Source organism: Lissotriton vulgaris, chromosome 7 (genome assembly GCF_964263255.1).
Source record: "Lissotriton vulgaris chromosome 7, aLisVul1.2, whole genome shotgun sequence".
NCBI lineage: Eukaryota > Metazoa > Chordata > Amphibia > Caudata > Salamandridae > Lissotriton > Lissotriton vulgaris.
In genome coordinates, this window is record NC_141695.1 from 1,673,373,994 (window position 1) to 1,673,392,640 (window position 18,647).

General features: G+C 47.5%; 1 protein-coding gene across 1 annotated transcript; it reads right to left on the reverse strand.

Moving 5' to 3' along the window:
- Positions 1-1,222: 1,222 nt before the first annotated feature.
- RSPO4 (R-spondin 4) lies at positions 1,223-17,996 on the reverse strand. The gene is made up of 4 exons (XM_086929602.1): positions 17,825-17,996; positions 15,955-16,098; positions 11,228-11,428; positions 1,223-1,251 (listed from the first exon to the last, which is right to left on the reverse strand). The coding sequence occupies exons 1-4, from the start codon at positions 17,994-17,996 to the stop codon at positions 1,223-1,225; spliced, it is 546 nt and encodes a 181-aa protein (XP_086785728.1).
- Positions 17,997-18,647: the final 651 nt, after the last annotated feature.

The window sequence follows — 18,647 nt, forward strand, 5'->3', positions numbered from 1 at the left end:
TGTATTATACACAGACGACCTGGCGCTCATAAGGCGAATGCCAGTGAGTCTACACCTATTAGATGCCACTCAAACATATTCTGATGAAATATGGCCACACCGTTAATTTGGACAAATCTAAGACCATGATTGTGAACTGCAGAAGGGGGTACAGCTGTTTTTTTAGTTAAGCAGCCACTGGATTGAGTTACTGAGTACAAATATCTGGGAATGATAATAGACGGTAAAGGCTCCTTCGTACAACAAAAGGAGGCATTAAGCAGGAGAAGGACTGCATTAGCATTAATCCTCAAAAACCTACATAACACTATAACTGGTTCCAACCTCAGCCCGCTTCAGGTCATGCAGGCCAAATTGGTCCCAACAGTCTCCTACGGAAGTGAAGCAATGAGAGGTAGAGATGTGGTCATCTCAGATAGCATTGTAGCGGGTACTTATAGAATGATTTTTAGTCTACCCAGGTTTACCTCGCCGTTACAAATTAGATTGGCAAGAGCTGGCAAGAATAGTGGCATACACCAAATGTTGGCACAAGATAAACGCCCACTTATGGGCTGAACTAACGACCAGGAATCCCTGCCCTGCAAGAAACAATCTTTGGCACTCTCTTAAAACTCTAGGAGCTGAGAACCTGTGGGAGACTGCAGCCTCTCACCAATAATATAAATGGCTTATGAATAAAACAATTAAACAAGCCTCCTTTATAGCAGACAAGGCAACATTGGCAGGCAGAGCTCATGGATGGTTTATACTAGGAAAAAGCTGAAAACCTTTTTGTTCCCTAGATACTGACCTACCAAATATTAGTCTTACAATCACCTGCACTGCACTCTGCTCAGTCTTAGCACCGTGATGTCCTTTTGGGATGAATGTTGCGCTTTACTAAATACCTATAAATACAAATACTACACAGCTACACCTGGGCTGCAGTACAACCTTACCTGCAGACGGAATTCACTAAGTCGGTGAATAAGAGGGATACATATGCTACCATTTGGGGGTTCTTCCGTCACTTTTACATCTTCCACCCTGGAAACAAAGTCCAGTTCTAATACTGTGCAGGCTGTGTGGTCAGGGCAGGGAGGAGCGGCTGCATTTGATTTGCACAGGCAAAGATCTCTTGTCAGAATAATGAGCATGCTCCGCCATCTCTTCAATGCTAAAGGTATTCATAGCTGTAGACAGGAGGCCAAGGCATGCTTTCTGGCAGAGAACTTAGAACCTAATTGTCCACTGGTAAAGCTTTTGAAGCTAGTGGAAAAGAAACAACAAGCATTTACAATGCAATGGTTTTGCCTTTGTTAAAGTTAGAGCTATTGGCATTGCTCTTGACATTATTTTTATTTATGTGTTTTTTTTAAAACATAAATAAATGGCATTGTCATTTACAATGCAACTAGCTTTATCTCTCGCAAATGACACACACAAACACCCACAGAGAGCCCCCCACATCCACAGAGAGCCCCCCCACACACACACACACAGAGCCCCCCACACACACACACACAGAGCCCCCCACACACTGCGACCCCCCCACACACACCCACACAGAGCCCTCCACACACACCCACACAGAGCCCCCCCACACACTGCGACCCCCCCCCCACACACTGCAAGCCCTACACACTGCGACCCCCATTTCAATAGATGTGTGATGCTTACCTGGTACTAAATTGGTCCCTGCATGGCTGAAAGGTTGAAATGGTGTAGGAGGCAAGGGAACAAATGTGAGCATGGAGAGAAAGGAGTATAAGTTTGAGATTAGTGACTGGGTGAAAATAAAATCAGGAAGGACACAGGGTGGTCTTTCCAAATTAGATGGTCTATTTCAGGTAGAAAATGTCAGTAGGTTCTTTGTGTTCTTGAGGGGGGATAGGTCCAACCGGCACCAGTGGAGAAGTGTGGCTCAGGGGTTAGAGGAGGCAGACCTGGAAGCTGAGATTGGTCCTGGACCAGGGTTCAATTCCCCGCATCGGCGGTCTTGAGCTCAAAATTCCATGGACTCGATAATTCTCGCTCCGGTGCCTACTCGACTCACGGGTTCACACTCTGCAGCTCTGGGCAATAGCTTGCTTAATCTCCACTACGGCCCCTCGCGGCGGGATGCCTGGCTTTCACCTTGCGGATGCCCTGTTGGGGTTATCTCACAGGGGAATACCAGGACGGGTTCCCTAAGCAAGCGCCGAGATGCCTACGGGTAGTCGTGCGCTATATAAGAGCCTCTACATTTACATTTACATTTACGTAATCGGACGTTTATTGTTTATACCCATTCACAACAGGCAACTAGGCAGGATGGTCGTCTCAGAGCCCAATCAGCAGTGAAGCAACAAGGTCCCTAAACCTCCGTAAAAGCATGTGTAACACTGAGGGGCCCTCCTCACCACACACAGGGCTTGATAGAACTTAATTAGTTCCATACTGACAATTATTGCCAGACCAAAAATGTGTTTAAAACAGTAACATACACACTTGATATCTAGGAGAGCTCACCGTGTAGCACTGCAGACCCCAATTTTACCCCCATTTTTGCCTGCACACCCTAAAAACGACCACATACAACATGTATACACTATACGCGTTTAATAGCAGTTGACTAGGAAGTTCAGAAAGCTTTTTACAAGCGAGTAGTCCGCCTGCTCACGTTTTTTCTGGGTTTTCCGCTGCTCGAGTTCGCATTTTTAACATGAAAAGCAAAAGGAAAAACACAAACAGACTTGATGGGCTACTCAACATATCTAATAATATACATCCGGATATTTGCGTGTCTAAAGTTCAAAAATGGGTTTTGGCAACTTCCAACTGAGCGTTGAAGGGACTGACTGAGAAATGTGTGTCTCTGAGGCAGGGTGACAGTGTAAACAAGCATTTACAATGCAATGGTCTCAGCAATATTAAAGGTAGAGCTATTGGCATTGGTCATGACATTTTTTTGGGGGTGTTTTTTAAAAAAAATCATAAATAAATGGCATTGTCATTTACATTGCCAATAGCGTAATCGTTAAATAAATGGCCTTGTCATTTACAATGCCAATAGCTTAATCGCTCGCAAATGCATGACCTATTGCATTTTACACCCACACAGAGCCACACACATAGAGTCACCCACACAATCTGCACTCTGCACTCTGAATCTGCACTCTGCACTCTGAATCTGCACTCTGCACTCTGAATCTGCACTCTGCACTCTGAATCTGCACTCTGCACTCTGAATCTGCACTCTGAATCTGCACTCTGAATCTGCACTCTGAATCTGCACTCTGCGCTCTGAATCTGCACTCTGAATCTGCACTCTGCGCTCTGAATCTGCACTCTGAATCTGCACTCTGCGCTCTGAATCTGCACTCTGCACTCTGACTCTGCACTCTGAATCTGCACTCTGCACTCTGAGTCTGCACTCTGCACTCTGAGTCTGCACTCTGCACTCTGAATCTGCACTCTGCACTCTGAATCTGCACTTCTGCACTCTGCACTCTGAATCTGCACTCTGAATCTGCACTCTGCACTCTGAATCTGCACTCTGAATCTGCACTCTGCACTCTGAATCTGCACTCTGAATCTGCACTCTGCGCTCTGAATCTGCACTCTGACTCTGCACTCTGAATCTGCACTTTGCACTCTGAATCTGCACTCTGAATCTGCACTCTGCACTCTGAATCTGCACTCTGCGCTCTGAATCTGCACTCTGAATCTGCACTCTGCGCTCTGAATCTGCACTCTGAATCTGCACTCTGCACTCTGAATCTGCACTCTGCACTCTGAATCTGCACTCTGCACTCTGAATCTGCACTCTGAGTCTGCACTCTGCACTCTGAATCTGCACTCTGCACTCTGAATCTGCACTCTGCACTCTGAATCTGCACTCTGCACTCTGAATCTGCACTCTGAATCTGCACTCTGAATCTGCACTCTGCACTCTGAATCTGCACTCTGAATCTGCACTCTGCACTCTGAATCTGCACTCTGAATCTGCACTCTGAATCTGCACTCTGAATCTGCACTCTGAATCTGCACTCTGCGCTCTGAATCTGCACTCTGCACTCTGACTCTGCACTCTGAATCTGCACTTTGCACTCTGAATCTGCACTCTGAATCTGCACTCTGCACTCTGAATCTGCACTCTGAATCTGCACTCTGCACTCTGAATCTGCACTCTGAATCTGCACTCTGCACTCTGAATCTGCACTCTGAATCTGCACTCTGCACTCTGAATCTGCACTCTGCACTCTGACTCTGCACTCTGAATCTGCACTCTGAATCTGCACTCTGCACTCTAAATCTGCACTCTAAATCTGCACTCTGCACTCTGAATCTGCACTCTGAATCTGCACTCTGAACTCTGAATCTGCACTCTGCACTCTGACTCTGCACTCTGAATCTGCACTCTGCACTCTGAATCTGCACTCTGCACTCTGCACTCTGAATCTGCACTCTGAATCTGCACTCTGCACTCTGAATCTGCACTCTGCACTCTGAATCTGCACTCTGCACTCTGAATCTGCACTCTGAATCTGCACTCTGCACTCTGAATCTGCACTCTGAATCTGCACTCTGAATCTGCACTCTGCACTCTGAATCTGCACTCTGAATCTGCACTCTGCGCTCTGAATCTGCACTCTGCACTCTGACTCTGCACTCTGAATCTGCACTTTGCACTCTGAATCTGCACTCTGAATCTGCACTCTGCACTCTGAATCTGCACTCTGAATCTGCACTCTGAATCTGCACTCTGCACTCTGAATCTGCACTCTGCACTCTGAATCTGCACTCTGCACTCTGAATCTGCACTCTGAATCTGCACTCTGCACTCTGAATCTGCATTCTGAATCTGCACTCTGCACTCTGAATCTGCACTCTGCACTCTGAATCTGCACTCTGAATCTGCACTCTGCGCTCTGAATCTGCACTCTGCACTCTGAATCTGCACTCTGAATCAGCACTCTGAATCTGCACTCTGCACTCTGAATCTGCACTCTGAATCTTCACTCTGCACTCTGAATCTGCACTCTGCACTCTGAATCTGCACTGTGAATCTGCACTCTGCACTCTGAATCTGCACTCTGGATCTGCACTCTGCACTCTGAATCTGCACTCTGCACTCTGAATCTGCACTCTGCACTCTGAATCTGCACTCTGAATCTGCAATCTGCACTCTGAATCTGCACTCTGCACTCTGAATCTGCACTCTGCACTCTGAATCTGCACTCTGAATCTGCACTCTGCACTCTGAATCTGCACTCTGCACTCTGAATCTGCACTCTGAATCTGCACTCTGCGCTCTGAATCTGCACTCTGCACTCTGAATCTGCACTCTGAATCAGCACTCTGAATCTGCACTCTGCACTCTGAATCTGCACTCTGAATCTTCACTCTGCACTCTGAATCTGCACTCTGCACTCTGAATCTGCACTGTGAATCTGCACTCTGCACTCTGAATCTGCACTCTGAATCTGCACTCTGCACTCTGAATCTGCACTCTGCACTCTGAATCTGCACTCTGCACTCTGAATCTGCACTCTGAATCTGCAATCTGCACTCTGAATCTGCACTCTGCACTCTGAATCTGCACTCTGCACTCTGAATCAGCACTCTGAATCTGCACTCTGAATCTGCACTCTGAATTTGCACTCTGAATCTGCACTCTGCACTCTGCACTCTGCACTCTGCACTCTGCACTCTGAATCTGCACTCTGAATCTGCACTCTGCACTCTGCACTCTGAATCTGCACTCTGCACTCTGCACTCTGAATCTGCACTCTGAATCTGCACTCTGCACTCCGAATCTGCACTCTGAATCTGCACTCTGCACTCTGAATCTGCACTCTGCACTCTGAATCAGTACTCTGAATCTGCACTCTGCACTCTGAATCTGCACTCTGAATCTGCACTCTGAATCTGCACTCTGCACTCTGAATCTGCACTCTGAATCTGCACTCTGCACTCTGCACACGCAATTTTGGGTGGGAGACAGGTAAAACAAAGGCATTTTGGCTTAACAAATGGGAGTCTCCCACCCAAATCGGGTATGGTGGTATGTATGCTATTACCAAGGCTGTCTAACCTTGATTCCACCTCATATCTCTTTCATGAACCACCATACATGTCCTGCCCATTTATTTCACTCATGCATGGGTTTTTTTAATCCCTGCTTTCTCCCTTTGTCAGCGTTTTACCGTCATTTTCTTTATCAGTCTTTACCCCGTTTCTCTCTCTTATTTTGGATGGAAGGCTGGTGTTAAAACAATAATAAGTGCGGGTTTTCAAATACGAGTGCTGGTGGACCCCTGCAACCAGCTCGGCTGCTCAAAGTAAGCACAGTATAATCTTCACATTAGAGAGGAGCAGGGGCCCGGCAGCTCCGTTAAGTCTGGCTGGGCCCTGCCTATGACCTTCGGATCCAGAGCGAGCTTGCTTTCAAGTGATAGCGTCATCATTGACGACGCTATAGTCAGGAGGACTCCGACTGTCGACAGGTAGAAGAGCAGGGCCTTAAGTATGTAATAAATACCAGGTACAACTTTCATTGTAGCACTAATATAACCCGATCCTGTTGACCTGATGGTGACAAGAGTCTGACGGAGAGGGAAGACAATGCAGGCAGACACGTGCAGCGTGAATGCAGCGCTGCCCCAGGCTCTCGTCCGCCTGCCTCCTACTTTCCCTGCAGCCAACCATCTCCTCGGATGACGGGCTGCCGGCGATACCTCCCTGCAGCTTGGTTTGATGTCTCATGCCCTTTCCCGGCGGGTGCCCTCAATCCCGGACCAGATTCGGGGGCGTTCCCGAGAAGAGGCTTTCGGCTGACGTAGCCAAAAGACAAAAATTCTCGGGAACGCCCCCGAATCTGGTCCGAGATTGACGTACGGAGCCCTCTCCCAATGGCTAGCCTCCATTTATGGAGATAGCCAATAGGAGGAGGGGGAGTATACCCGACCCACACACACAACTCAAAAGGTTTTTTGGCGCATGCGCAAAGCGCATCGCCAGCCAAAACCTAAAAAGCTCAAGGGAATGAGGTCTAGAGTTCAAGGGTGCAAATGTAAGTATTTTATTCTAGCTTGGAATAAAAGGTCATTTTTATACTGCACTAATTGGCTTCTTAGTGACTGAATCCCACCAACATTATTATTATTATATCACTTATCGTACCAAATTATGTATGGCTAGGCATGATTGTTTTAACCCAGGATGAAATTTTGTTTATTGAATTTCATATATGCTTTTTTTTCTCTTGGCTAGGTTTATTGAATTAGATATTATACATTTTAAGTTTATATCAAAATGCAGATTGCACAAAGACACTTTAAAATGTGCTTGGGCCTCGCATAATATTAATGGACTGGCTTCCATATTATTTTTCTTCTTTTTCTGTACTTGTTTTACTATTTTATGCCTCTTTCCTTTTGCTTTACACATTGTGCTATGCGTTACACTTGAAGCAAATAAAAAACTGCAGCCACCAAGTCACGATGGCGATTGTTTCCAAAAACATCTAAAGGCAATGATTACAATTGTTGATGTCGGCAAATAAGTGCAGTCGCGCGTGCAAGACTGAATGAACCTTTAATATTGTATGCTGGGAAAGAGATCAGTCGTGGGCATTTTACGGCTGATGGGATTTGCGCAAAAAAAAAAAAATCAAGGTATAGTACGGCTTGTGTGTTTTAACTTGGCTGGTTCTTACTGTCTGCTGCTCTGCTGCTTAGAATGGGTTTGTATGGTTTGGTTTTATTGTATGAGGTTGTTCCTTGCAACACCTTTTATTAACCCAGCAAGATAACTAATAAAATTGAAACTTGAAGCATTAAAGAGTTCAATACATTTTAAATGTGAAACCAAATAATCTGTAAACAAAATAGCCAAACGAGATGCTGGTTTTAAAATAATTGCCTTACAGGGTTCTCGCAAAGTGATAATTAAATCTGTTTTCTGGGAAAGATGCACACAGACTGACGTGCTCTCATAAACAGTAAGCAACATTTTATTGCATAACAAGTCAAGGGCATCAAACCAAGACCTCTATTTATGGTTTTTATAAGGGCCACAGGGGGTCGTGATAACAACTCACACCACATTTTACTCTCGGTACAGTTTGAAAGCTTCCAAGAACCCCAAATGTCAGCTTTAAAAATAGCTTGGGAAGGACCATGCCAGAATATGGTTTTAAGATAGGGTTCACAGAGTAACAACCATCGTCAGACTGGAGAGTTCAGACCTGATGTAAAAGCCTCCTTTATGGTTGGAGATCTCTTTCGGATTTCTACAAGGGCTTTTGAGACACTTTCAGAACAGCACATTGGAGTAGCTGTGAACTTTTATTCCCACTCATCATTTTAATTCAGATGGTTTATAGATCAATGGTTTGACTCCTGATGGGTGTCTACAAACCTTTAATCAATTGCCGGCCCATAGTTAGTGTGACAACTCATTCGTACACAAGAAGGAGTCTGCTTAAGGCCCTTCTTTGTGAATTGTGTCGATGGCTTCGGGGGAGCATGCGGAGGTCCCCAAGTCTTCAGTGGCGGCTCGCAGGGTGGGGGGATAGTGGACTCTGACATACTACGGAACGGAGTGAAGTACGTAAATAAATAAATAAAGCAATGTACTCGGGCCTCATTTATGAAAAGTGACACATCGCTGCGTGAAAACAGCGATGCGTCACTTTTCATTGCGCCCTCCTTGCGATATGTTGGCTGCGTCATATTTATAATATGACGTATCATGTCGCAAGGAATTACAGATGCGTCAGTATTCCTGACGTATCTGTATGGCGCAAAAGTGATGCATTGCTGGAGTGTGTCACAAAAGTGACGCAACTCCAGCAATGTGTCCTTTCACATAGGGCAAGCCCCATGTGAAAGAGCTTGCGTCATTCTTACGCCTGCTGTGAGGCAGGTGTAAGAAATTGACGCATTTGTGTCCTAGAAGTGGCGCAGGGAAATCTCATAGATTCCACTGCGCCATTTCTACGACGCTTTGTTGCGTCAATACGCCCCCCCTTGCATACATTATACCTGGCGCAGGTATAATATGGCACAGGGGTTTACAAAGTGACGCATCTACTTAGATGCATCACTTTGTAAATATGGCACAACAAGGCGCATTTTTTACGCCACTGGTGCGTCACAAAAAGTGACGCACCGGCGGCGTAAAAGTGGCGCACAGCCTCATAAATGAAGCACCTTGTGCGCACTGCATCGCCGAGCTGGCAATGCAGCGCGTGCAAGGTAAATAGGTTTATTTATCTGTTTACTTACTTTACTCCGTTCGGCCGTATGTCGGAGTCACCCTGCCCCTCCCGCGCAGCACTCCCTCTGCGAGCCGACACTGCAAGTCTTCCCAAAAAAAAACACGTGTCTGAAACTTGTCGGCAGATGCCGAACATACCCCAAACTCTAAACCAGGCCCTATGCTGTACAAGGACCATGGGATAACTTGATCTATAGTCAAGAGAACGGCTTTAGGCTATTTTAGCCTACACTGTTTTCAATTCCCTATGTAATAATGTGTATAGATACTATACAAGTGAAATAACTCTGTCCTCCCCCTGTTATCAGGGGATGGGAATGATGCCTATGAATGCATTTCTGACCTTTGTTCCCGACCTTGACTTAAATTTGAGGTGAGTACTGTTCAAAATGAGGCCAAGCCTCTCAGTTCCTAGAATGGAAATATGGGAGCATAGATACTCACGGCTCCAGAGTACCTGTTTGCAACTGAGACGTGTCAGTACTCTCCGGTTAAAAGGGTTACAGCCCGGCTGAAAACTGCTTGTAACTCCCACTTCTCCCATTTTCGAACCAGTTACTGATAGCAAAGCCCTGAGGTTTCTCAGTGCAAAGAGAGAAGGAAGTGGGTGGATATGGACTGCGCAAATACAACGTTGGCCAGCAGCAGCCAAGTCTTTGGGGGCGGGAGCGGGGCCATGCCATGACAGGCACGGAAGGGGAGTGGTGGGTAGCACTGCTGTGAGTGCGCATGACGATTGGCCGGCCATCTTAGGATGGCCAAACCGTCATGCGCATAGTATCTCCCCAGCCTGAGTTGCATTGCCGGGTGGAGAGAACAGCAGGCGTAGGCTCCCAGTCCCCTTTGGAGCAGAAAACAAGCCTGCTCAGGCCAATCACAGTGCTTCTCTCATGCTGGCCAGCATGAGAGAAGTGCTGGGATTGGGCTTGGCAAGTCTGGGTGCCTCAGTACATACACAGCAGAAAGGAGAAGAGCGACAAAGAGGGATTGGCGAGGAGCAGATAACTTATTTCCTTGTTTTTTGTGTTGATTTTGTCGTAACAGATACTGGCAGCAGATAGTGCTACACTGGCACTGAACCTGAGGGCCATACATAACACCAGAGCTCGCTGGCATCAAAAGTGGAGGTTTCAGTCACTTGACTAGCAGTGGGTTAGAACCACACTGGAGTTGAAACTAATGAGGGCCACATTCATTGGTGACAATCATAACATGTGGAGGCTGCTAGGGAACGGTAGAAAAAAAGAAAAGACGAGTTACCTGCCGAACATCGGCCTCCCTGTGTTTCTGGCTCCCGGCAGCACCCAGGTTCCCAGACTCCCATTAGCCAATTACGACACTGCTGTCACCGGTATGACAGCAGCATCATGATTGGTCTGAGCAGCCTGGTTCGGCGCTCAGACAGGGAGTGGGAGCCTATGCATGTTCTCCACCCAGGCTGTGCAAGTCAGCCAGGTGGAGAACATGCTAATTGTACATGACTGTTTGTCCGGCCCAAGACAGCCGGACAAACCGTAATGTGCACTTAAGTGCACCAACCACTCCTCTCCCTGCTTGCTTGGATGACAGCCCAGCCCTGCCCGCCCCACAAAACTGATTCAGTATAGAAAAATAAAATGATAATAACATTGTGTTATTTTATTTTAATTGTTTGCACTGCTCAAAGAGCAGTGGGACAGCCACTGATCATAACCCACTGTCTTTAAATGTGAGGGCTTCAGCCACTGGCGGCCAGTGAGAACTCTGCTGACACAGATGCAGCAGGTGAGAACCACTCTCCCATTAAATTTGAGGGCCCAGGAACAAACAGCAGGCCTAACTACACACTGATGACAGCAGGGGTGTTTCTGTCAGAGCCCCCCCCCCCTCCATTGAGCAGGTATGTAGTGGGAGGCAAGCATCTCAGGGTTCCAGAAACACATTTCGCATAAAGGGGTCGTCAGCCTGCGCCACGCCCCCAATGTCTTCTGCGTCTCACCTGCAGGACATAACTTTCTCAGACGACATCTCCTCTCTTCTTGTGCCAGAGGTTGGCAAGTCTCCAAATCTATTCTGGCCTCCTGCTCGCTGAGCCACCTTCGAGCATCGCGGGCACGGGTTTCTGTCCCCCACTTGTAGCCACATGTTTCTCCGTTCCTAGAACACAGGGTCCAGGGGCTCCAGGAAGTCAGTTCACACTCTGGGGATAGACAAGGAGTGGGTTAGGAGGTTACGGGGTCAGACCATGAGGGAAATGGGAGGGAGAGCTCTAGGCCCTCCTGCACGCATAATGATGACACACAGACACAATACTTGGATGGTAGAACTGGCCCTGGACACGTGCGCCTGGCCCCTTTTATTGGCAGGATCACATGTCCAGTGACCCCTGAGTTGGATGGGTGTGGGGTGGGGTGTAAGCCAGCCCTCAGGGAATGGTTGGTACATTGCAACACTAGACCAGTGATCAGCAGATCACTACTGGTACAAGCCCCGAGTCTAGATGCCACCCTGGAGCTCACGCCCTAAGGTGAAATACCTCTGAGCTCAGCTCACACTTTGAGGACGGAAGCAGGGTGCCATGCAGGGGCCAGCATTAAATGTGAGTCTTATCCTGGCAATCTCAAATGCTCATTTCGAGTAATTGGGGAGTGTGGGGGGGGGGGGGTAGCGGAGTGTGGCCCTGCAGTGCTGTGGGAGGGGCATCTATGGATACTGAACCAGGATTGTTGATGGCGGTAACTGTAGCAGATTCAGCTTGACAACCTTAAGTGCTTGTCTGGCCTATCAGAGAGGGTGAAAATAGCGGATTCACCTCGGTGCCCATAAGTGCAGTTTTCAGTGGCCCTTTAGGTTTAGCAACCAGCATAGATTCGTCAAATGGGGCAAAGCTTATTATCATTTAAAAAAGGAATTTTCCTATTGACTAGTGGTCTCAGCCGTAAATAGAGGAGCTGTATCCAGGCTTCTATCAACAGGTATGAGATGTTTTTATACAGCGAATGTCGCATCGGATTTATCTAACATATGTCTATTATGCACACTTTAATGCCATACCCTAAATTCCAAAATTCCCTTTCCCAGACTACTGCCACACCCAGTGCTCCTGGACAGGGGAGGTGGGGTGGGGATTTAAGGCACTGTCACACATAGATGTGGGAGAATGAGAACAGGTTATCTGTAAGAGCACCACAGATTATCAAGTGTTGCATTAAGAAATTCTCATATCTAAACTTTGAGCTACTATACAATAGCTGAATCTGAATTTCCCAGAATGAATGCTTCATGAGCCCATCAAGGTGCAATACATCAGCGGTGCATGTGATCCGGAGCATTCCTGAGACCTAATTCGTTTGGCCAGGAAGTAGGGTGTAGGAAAGTAGGATCTGCTTTCGTGGTCACCCCCACATTTTGCTGGTGTCATTATGTTTTACTGACTAGTCTGACAGGGATCCTGCAAATCAGGACCCCAGTCTATGTGCTTCTTCCCTAAATTGGACATGCTGAGTTCTTAGACACACTCCAGATTGGCTACTGGTGTAGCCTGATAAGTCCCTAGTATATGGTACTAAGTTACCCAGGGCATAGGTACATCAGGGGTCCCTCATGGGCTGAAGCAAGTATTATGCCACCCATGAGAGACCACTCAAATTATTACTACAGGCCTGCCATTGCAGCCAGTGTAAGCTAGTGCTAGTACCACTTCCAACAGATATACTTTTCCTTATATCTGGGGGTCACTGCACTTAAAACCTATAAGTCACCCCTGAGGCAGGCCTTTCAATCCTGAAGGCAGGGTGCTCGGTTCTTAGTGTGAGGGTGCCTCTGCATGAGCAGGACACCCCTACAACCTTCGGAGTCTATTCTCCCAGGTTGTAAGCGCATCAGCCATTAAGATAAATAGAGTAGGCATGCGTCATTACGCGATGACCATCCCTAAACTGGCTGTAACAAACCATGTTGGGTTTGGTAGCAAACATGTTGTATCATTCCATGCACTGCAAAGCTCCTCCGGGAGACTCTCAGTGCTCCCATTACCAGTCTTCAAGACCCGGACAGCAAAGCTCCAGCAGAGGAAGGGAGGACAATAGGTATCCTGTCACAGGGAGGTGTGACCACCTCTCAGGCAGGACTTAGTGTATTGGGACTGGGAGGGGGCGCTCGCCAGCGCCACTAAGACTGCTTGAAGGGCACAATTGGTGCCCTACTTGCATACTCCAGTCCAAACCAGTTCAGGGAGCTGTTGGCTCCTGCTCTAGCACGAAACTGGACAAAGGACAAGGGAGTATCCTCCCCACTGTCCGACCCATCCTCTGGGAGGGACCCATGAATCATTCCAACCCTTTCCGTAGGGTACTTAAGGGCTTACCTGTGGGTGGGTCCCTAGATTCGTCGTGTGACAAGATTCAGATCACCTACCACTTCACCTTCAACTGTCTGGGCACTCTGGACCTCGCTGGACTTCTCGTTGGGAAACAAGACTGCAACTGGAAAGACTCCTGCTGCTACTGGTCTCGTCGTCCTTCAAGTCTGCTGCAAAGTCTGTGTCTATGTTCTATACAGGTTCTTCATAAGGCCTGTGGACATCCAAGACACCCGAAGGAATCTCCCATGGAGAGAAGGAGTCACTCCCCTGCATCTGCAGGCACCGCAACACAGTTGACTGGTCCGCTAATCCTGGGCTCCCATTGACTCTGAAAGGCTCAGCAACACAGGTCGTAGTTCTGCAACTCCCTCGAGGCCTGCACTGTCTTTACACCAAGTTTGAGGCCAGTATCCCTCGTCGGAACCTCTGGAACAGAACCCCTGGGCACCGTGTCGACTTGCCATAGCCAAGGCTTGTTGACTCCCTCCTCCACAGATTTTCAAGCTCCAAGAAGCTCCAACCTCAAGCATCTCCGACAGCCAAGATCTTCGCCTGCATCGCATCAAGTGCACCGTAGGCCTGCATCCTTTGGTGAGCTGCTCAAGGTCCTTTGCTACTCCTGTGCCTTTGGCCCGTGGGTCCTCTCAAGGATCTTCTTTGGCTCCAGTGGGCTCCCCTGCTTGCTGACGTACCTGCTTGTGGTGAGTCACTTGCCCATGCTGGTCCCAACACCGCACCTTTTTCTTCACCTATGTTTGTTGTCGTTACCAAGGCTTGTTGTTGCCCCTGCTGGGCACTGACCCCTTGGCTCGTTTCATCTGACGTGGGACAGCTCGTGCATGGCTCCTGGTCCTCCTCTATGTCGCCTGGTCCGTACAGCTGCAACTACAAGGGCACCGTCAACTCTCCTACATCTCCGAAATTGGTCGGCATTTGTCTTCTGTGCCTCCTGGTCACTCCTGAGTGGCATAGACTCTGTCCCCTATGCTTGCAGGTACCTCTCAACTTAAATGACATTGACAAAGTATTGGTGTGTATGGTGTTGTATATACCTATTTTGCTGAACTCAAGGTTCGCCTCGGGTGGAAAAGGTCTAGCTACGCCACTGCCTATGGGTACCAACTGTGGTGGTGCAGGTCATTTGCCATTGAACCGCTCCTTTGGCTCTGTAGCCTGGACCTGTAACAACCCTTTCTGCACTTGACTCTCCGAGTAGTGAGGTCGAGCTGTCACAGTCTTTTCAGGGAGGTAGTGTCGGGTGCAAGAGCTCAGAACAACAGACACAATTACCATTATGCAAAAAGATAATTCTTTGATCACAGGAGAACAAAATACTATATAATTTAATGGAAATTACGTAAAAGGTTGCAAACTAAGTTGCGTTAAACAGTGATCCCTACACGCCCTTCTTCACACTATCCCCTTCGTCCTAAATATGCATGGGGTGACTTGTCTGCTTGCATTTTTTCTCTGGTCGATGCAGGATAAACCATGTTTTACCCACTAGTTACCGGACCCCGACGATCAGAGGGTATCGCAGGTATACAGAGGGTGCCTAGCGTCGAGGGCGGTGTGCCAATTACGCGACCACCCCCCTCCCGTGACCCCTGGTGTACCCTGAACACACCATAAAAGTGCTGCAACCTAACCATGTAAGCCCCTTAAACCAGGAGTAACTGAGAAGAGAATTCTCTTCCCTTTTGCACTTTTCTTCACCATTTTTACTTTTCACGTCCCTAGGTCAGGGTGGGCCTTAGCGTGCCCATACCGCCATGGTTTAGTACACCTTTTTTAGTCCTGATGAATGCCTGGTAACTTTACACCGTTTCAAAGGCAGAAACATGTTGACTGACAAATAACTAACTTTGGAAATAACCACACAATTAATTGTGGACTACTTTCCCACATCTAATTTTAAATATATGTCCTAGTGATCTGATAATAAATATTTTCTGGATACACTTAAGACATTTTTTTAAATCCCCTCACTATAAAATAATTTACTTTCACTGCACGCCCGAACTCACAAAACCTGCTCCGCAGTAAATCTGGCGTCGAAGCACACTAAAGAGGCACTTGGCCTCTTTAGTGGGGCCCAATGATGAAGCATGTCACCACTAGGTGATGAGTGAGGGCTCTCTTAACTGACCTAAGTGAGGCCAGTTTTTTGTTCTTCTGCTCCTGTTTGTGGTCCCTCAAACAACAGAGGACACTCTTTTCTTGTTTAAATGGGCTCATGAGACAGCAAGGGTCAGTGCACTTTGGTCTTCATGGGTGCTGAGATGTCACTGTAATGCTGGGGGTGCAGGCAAACTTAGCAAACACTTTAGCATGCATTGCGCTTAGATGAATGCAAGCCTCACCTTGGCACTCGCGGATGCTGAACTGGGGCCTGGTGCCAGGGGGACAGGTGGTGGAACACTTGCCGTGGTTCAGAAACGATCCTTCTTTGCATTTCATACAAAAGTCTTTGCTGAAGCAATTGTCACAAGATGGTGTTCTGCACTCTAAAGAAGGAAAGACAATATGAAGCAATAACTGGCCAGAACAGCAGAGAAAGCAAATAATGATTTAATATAGAACAGAGAGGGATAGCACCTAAGAAGATTAGAGTGTGACAGTGCCCACGAGGCACACCTGAAAGAGGTGGCCCCTGAACAGAGGAACAGAGGGGAGCAGGGACTTGTGCAGAGGAACAGATGAGTGGTACCTCACCATAGGAATGGAGAGGAGCTTAACTCCGCATAAGAATGGAGAGGGCCAGTGCCTGAGCAGGAATGGGACCTTGTCTAATCAATACCTCAGTGAGGGTGAGCAGCTAGAACAACTGATATTGCATTACGTTTAAATGGCCATTGGCGGCATAAGAGTAAGATACCACTGAAGCACATGTTATGTTATGTTATGTTATATGTTTATTTGTAGCGCGCACTGTTAGTCGAAACTGTCCTGGCGTGATGAAAAGGTCATGGTGTCAGCAAGAGCAAGGGAAAGCTTACATAGTCTGCATAAATAAGTGAGTTTTTAGCAATTTTTTAAAGCTAGCAAGATTTGACGAGTGTCTTAAGGCCTCAGGTAAGTTGTTCCACAGCTGAGCTGCACGAACCGCCAGAGACTGCCCCCCCAGTCGAACTTTCTTGAATCTGGGAATAACCACATGTCCGAGGGAGGCAGATCGCAGCTGGCGGGTCGGATGGTAGAAAGCAAATCTGTGCTTCAGATAGGAGGGGCAAGGGCCATGTAGGGCTTTAAACACAAGGACCAGGGCCTTAAAGAGCACTCTTTGGGCCACTGGTAGCCAGTGGAGCTCTCTAAGTTGTTTGCGAACGCTGAGTCTCCTATGGATATTAAACAGGAGCCTCACCGTCGCGTTCTGGACTACCTGTAATTTCCGGATCAAAAAATCCGGAATGCCGGTGTAGAGGGCATTTGCGTAGTCCAGTCGAGAGAGCACAAGTGCTCTGGCTACCGCTTCCTTAGTCACTTGGGGAAGAAGAGGGAAGAACTTCCGGAGAATGGATAGGGTGCCAAAACAAGTACCCGCCAGTCTCGAGATTTGATCGCGGACGCACAAGTCTGCTCCGAACCAAACACCCAAGTTCTTTGCCACCTCACAGTCACCACTAGGGCACGAAGATCCAATGGGCCAGATGGATTGCCTAAAGTCTGCTGGGAATTGGCCATACGATAGAATTTCAGATTTGTCCTCATTGCATTTGAGGCCTGCCTGAGCAAGCCAGGCAAATACAGAGGACAAACATTGGCGAACACCCACTGGGCTAAGGTTATCCTTATTCCATGTGAAGAGAAGATACATAATAGTAAGTTATGTGTGATGCAAAATATATCATAGTAAAGTAACCACCGTAAAGAAGTGTGAGCAGCTGTCATGGAGAGGGAGTGTGAAAGTAGACTGCGGATATGTTTGCAGAGTGCAAACAATGCCAAAGGTCCTTCATTTCAAAGATGGCTTCAATGTTGAAATTTGTTGTGTTATGGTCAAGCCTCAGAAGATGGATGATGCCTAGGCCTTGCTGGCCTGGGAGATGACCTACATACATGAGGAAGCTCTTGGCAGGACCAACATAGGGGTTGTGGGCTGAAGATGAACTCGGTAGCGGACAAGATGCTGGATTGGGGCGGGCTCTGTTGCGTTTGTCTTTTGATCACTTGGGGTTCTGCTGACCTATCCCTGGGTAGGAGTCATTCATCGCTAGTATATGATCACCATACTTGTGCACCTGTTGACATCTCGGCCTCGCATGCTGAAGTAGCCGGAGGGACATGTATGGACGCAGGTCACGTGCTGCTGGATGCCAACCCTCCAGATGAGCAGAAACAGCCGGGGTCGGCAGGGCGAGCATCCCTTCTCTGAGCAGGGGGCACAGGTGGGGCAAGACCTCATCAACCCTGCATTCAGTATAAGAAAAAGACAGTGACTTGGTGAGTATCTGCATCAGTGACTTGGTGAGTATCTGCATCAGTAATCACTACATACCAATGTTTAGCCATCCTCCAATACCCAAAGACACCAAAGGATGAAGACTAAGGCATCTTTGTACAGCCTCACCTCTTAAACATCTGTTCAAAAACAGAAGCAAGAGAATGCTCATTGCCCCTGGGTAAAAGAGAGGGAGAAAGTCTGAAAACCATTGCTCATTGGCCCTCAAATAACTATTATTAAATCACACACAACAGTCACTGTCAAAGACACAAGAAAGCATTGCCCGGGATGTACTGGTGCACATCCATACCTCACCCTTCTAGAACAATACGTACACTGCAACGCTATTCATTTGTCTCACACACAACACCCAGCAGTACACGTTAGAATTGATTTGCAGGCGCTTTCATAGTGGAGTGGTATAAACACCAACACTCACACAACAACGGTGTTTGCCCCGCAGTGATTACCTTATTTGTTTTTTTATGTGCCAACGCATCCCTCACCCGTGCAGTGCAAGCAGCGAAATGTCCATCAACAAAAAAAACAATCATTTTCAATACAATAGGTCTCGCATTTGCGAGCATTTAAGCTATTGGCATTGAAAATGAC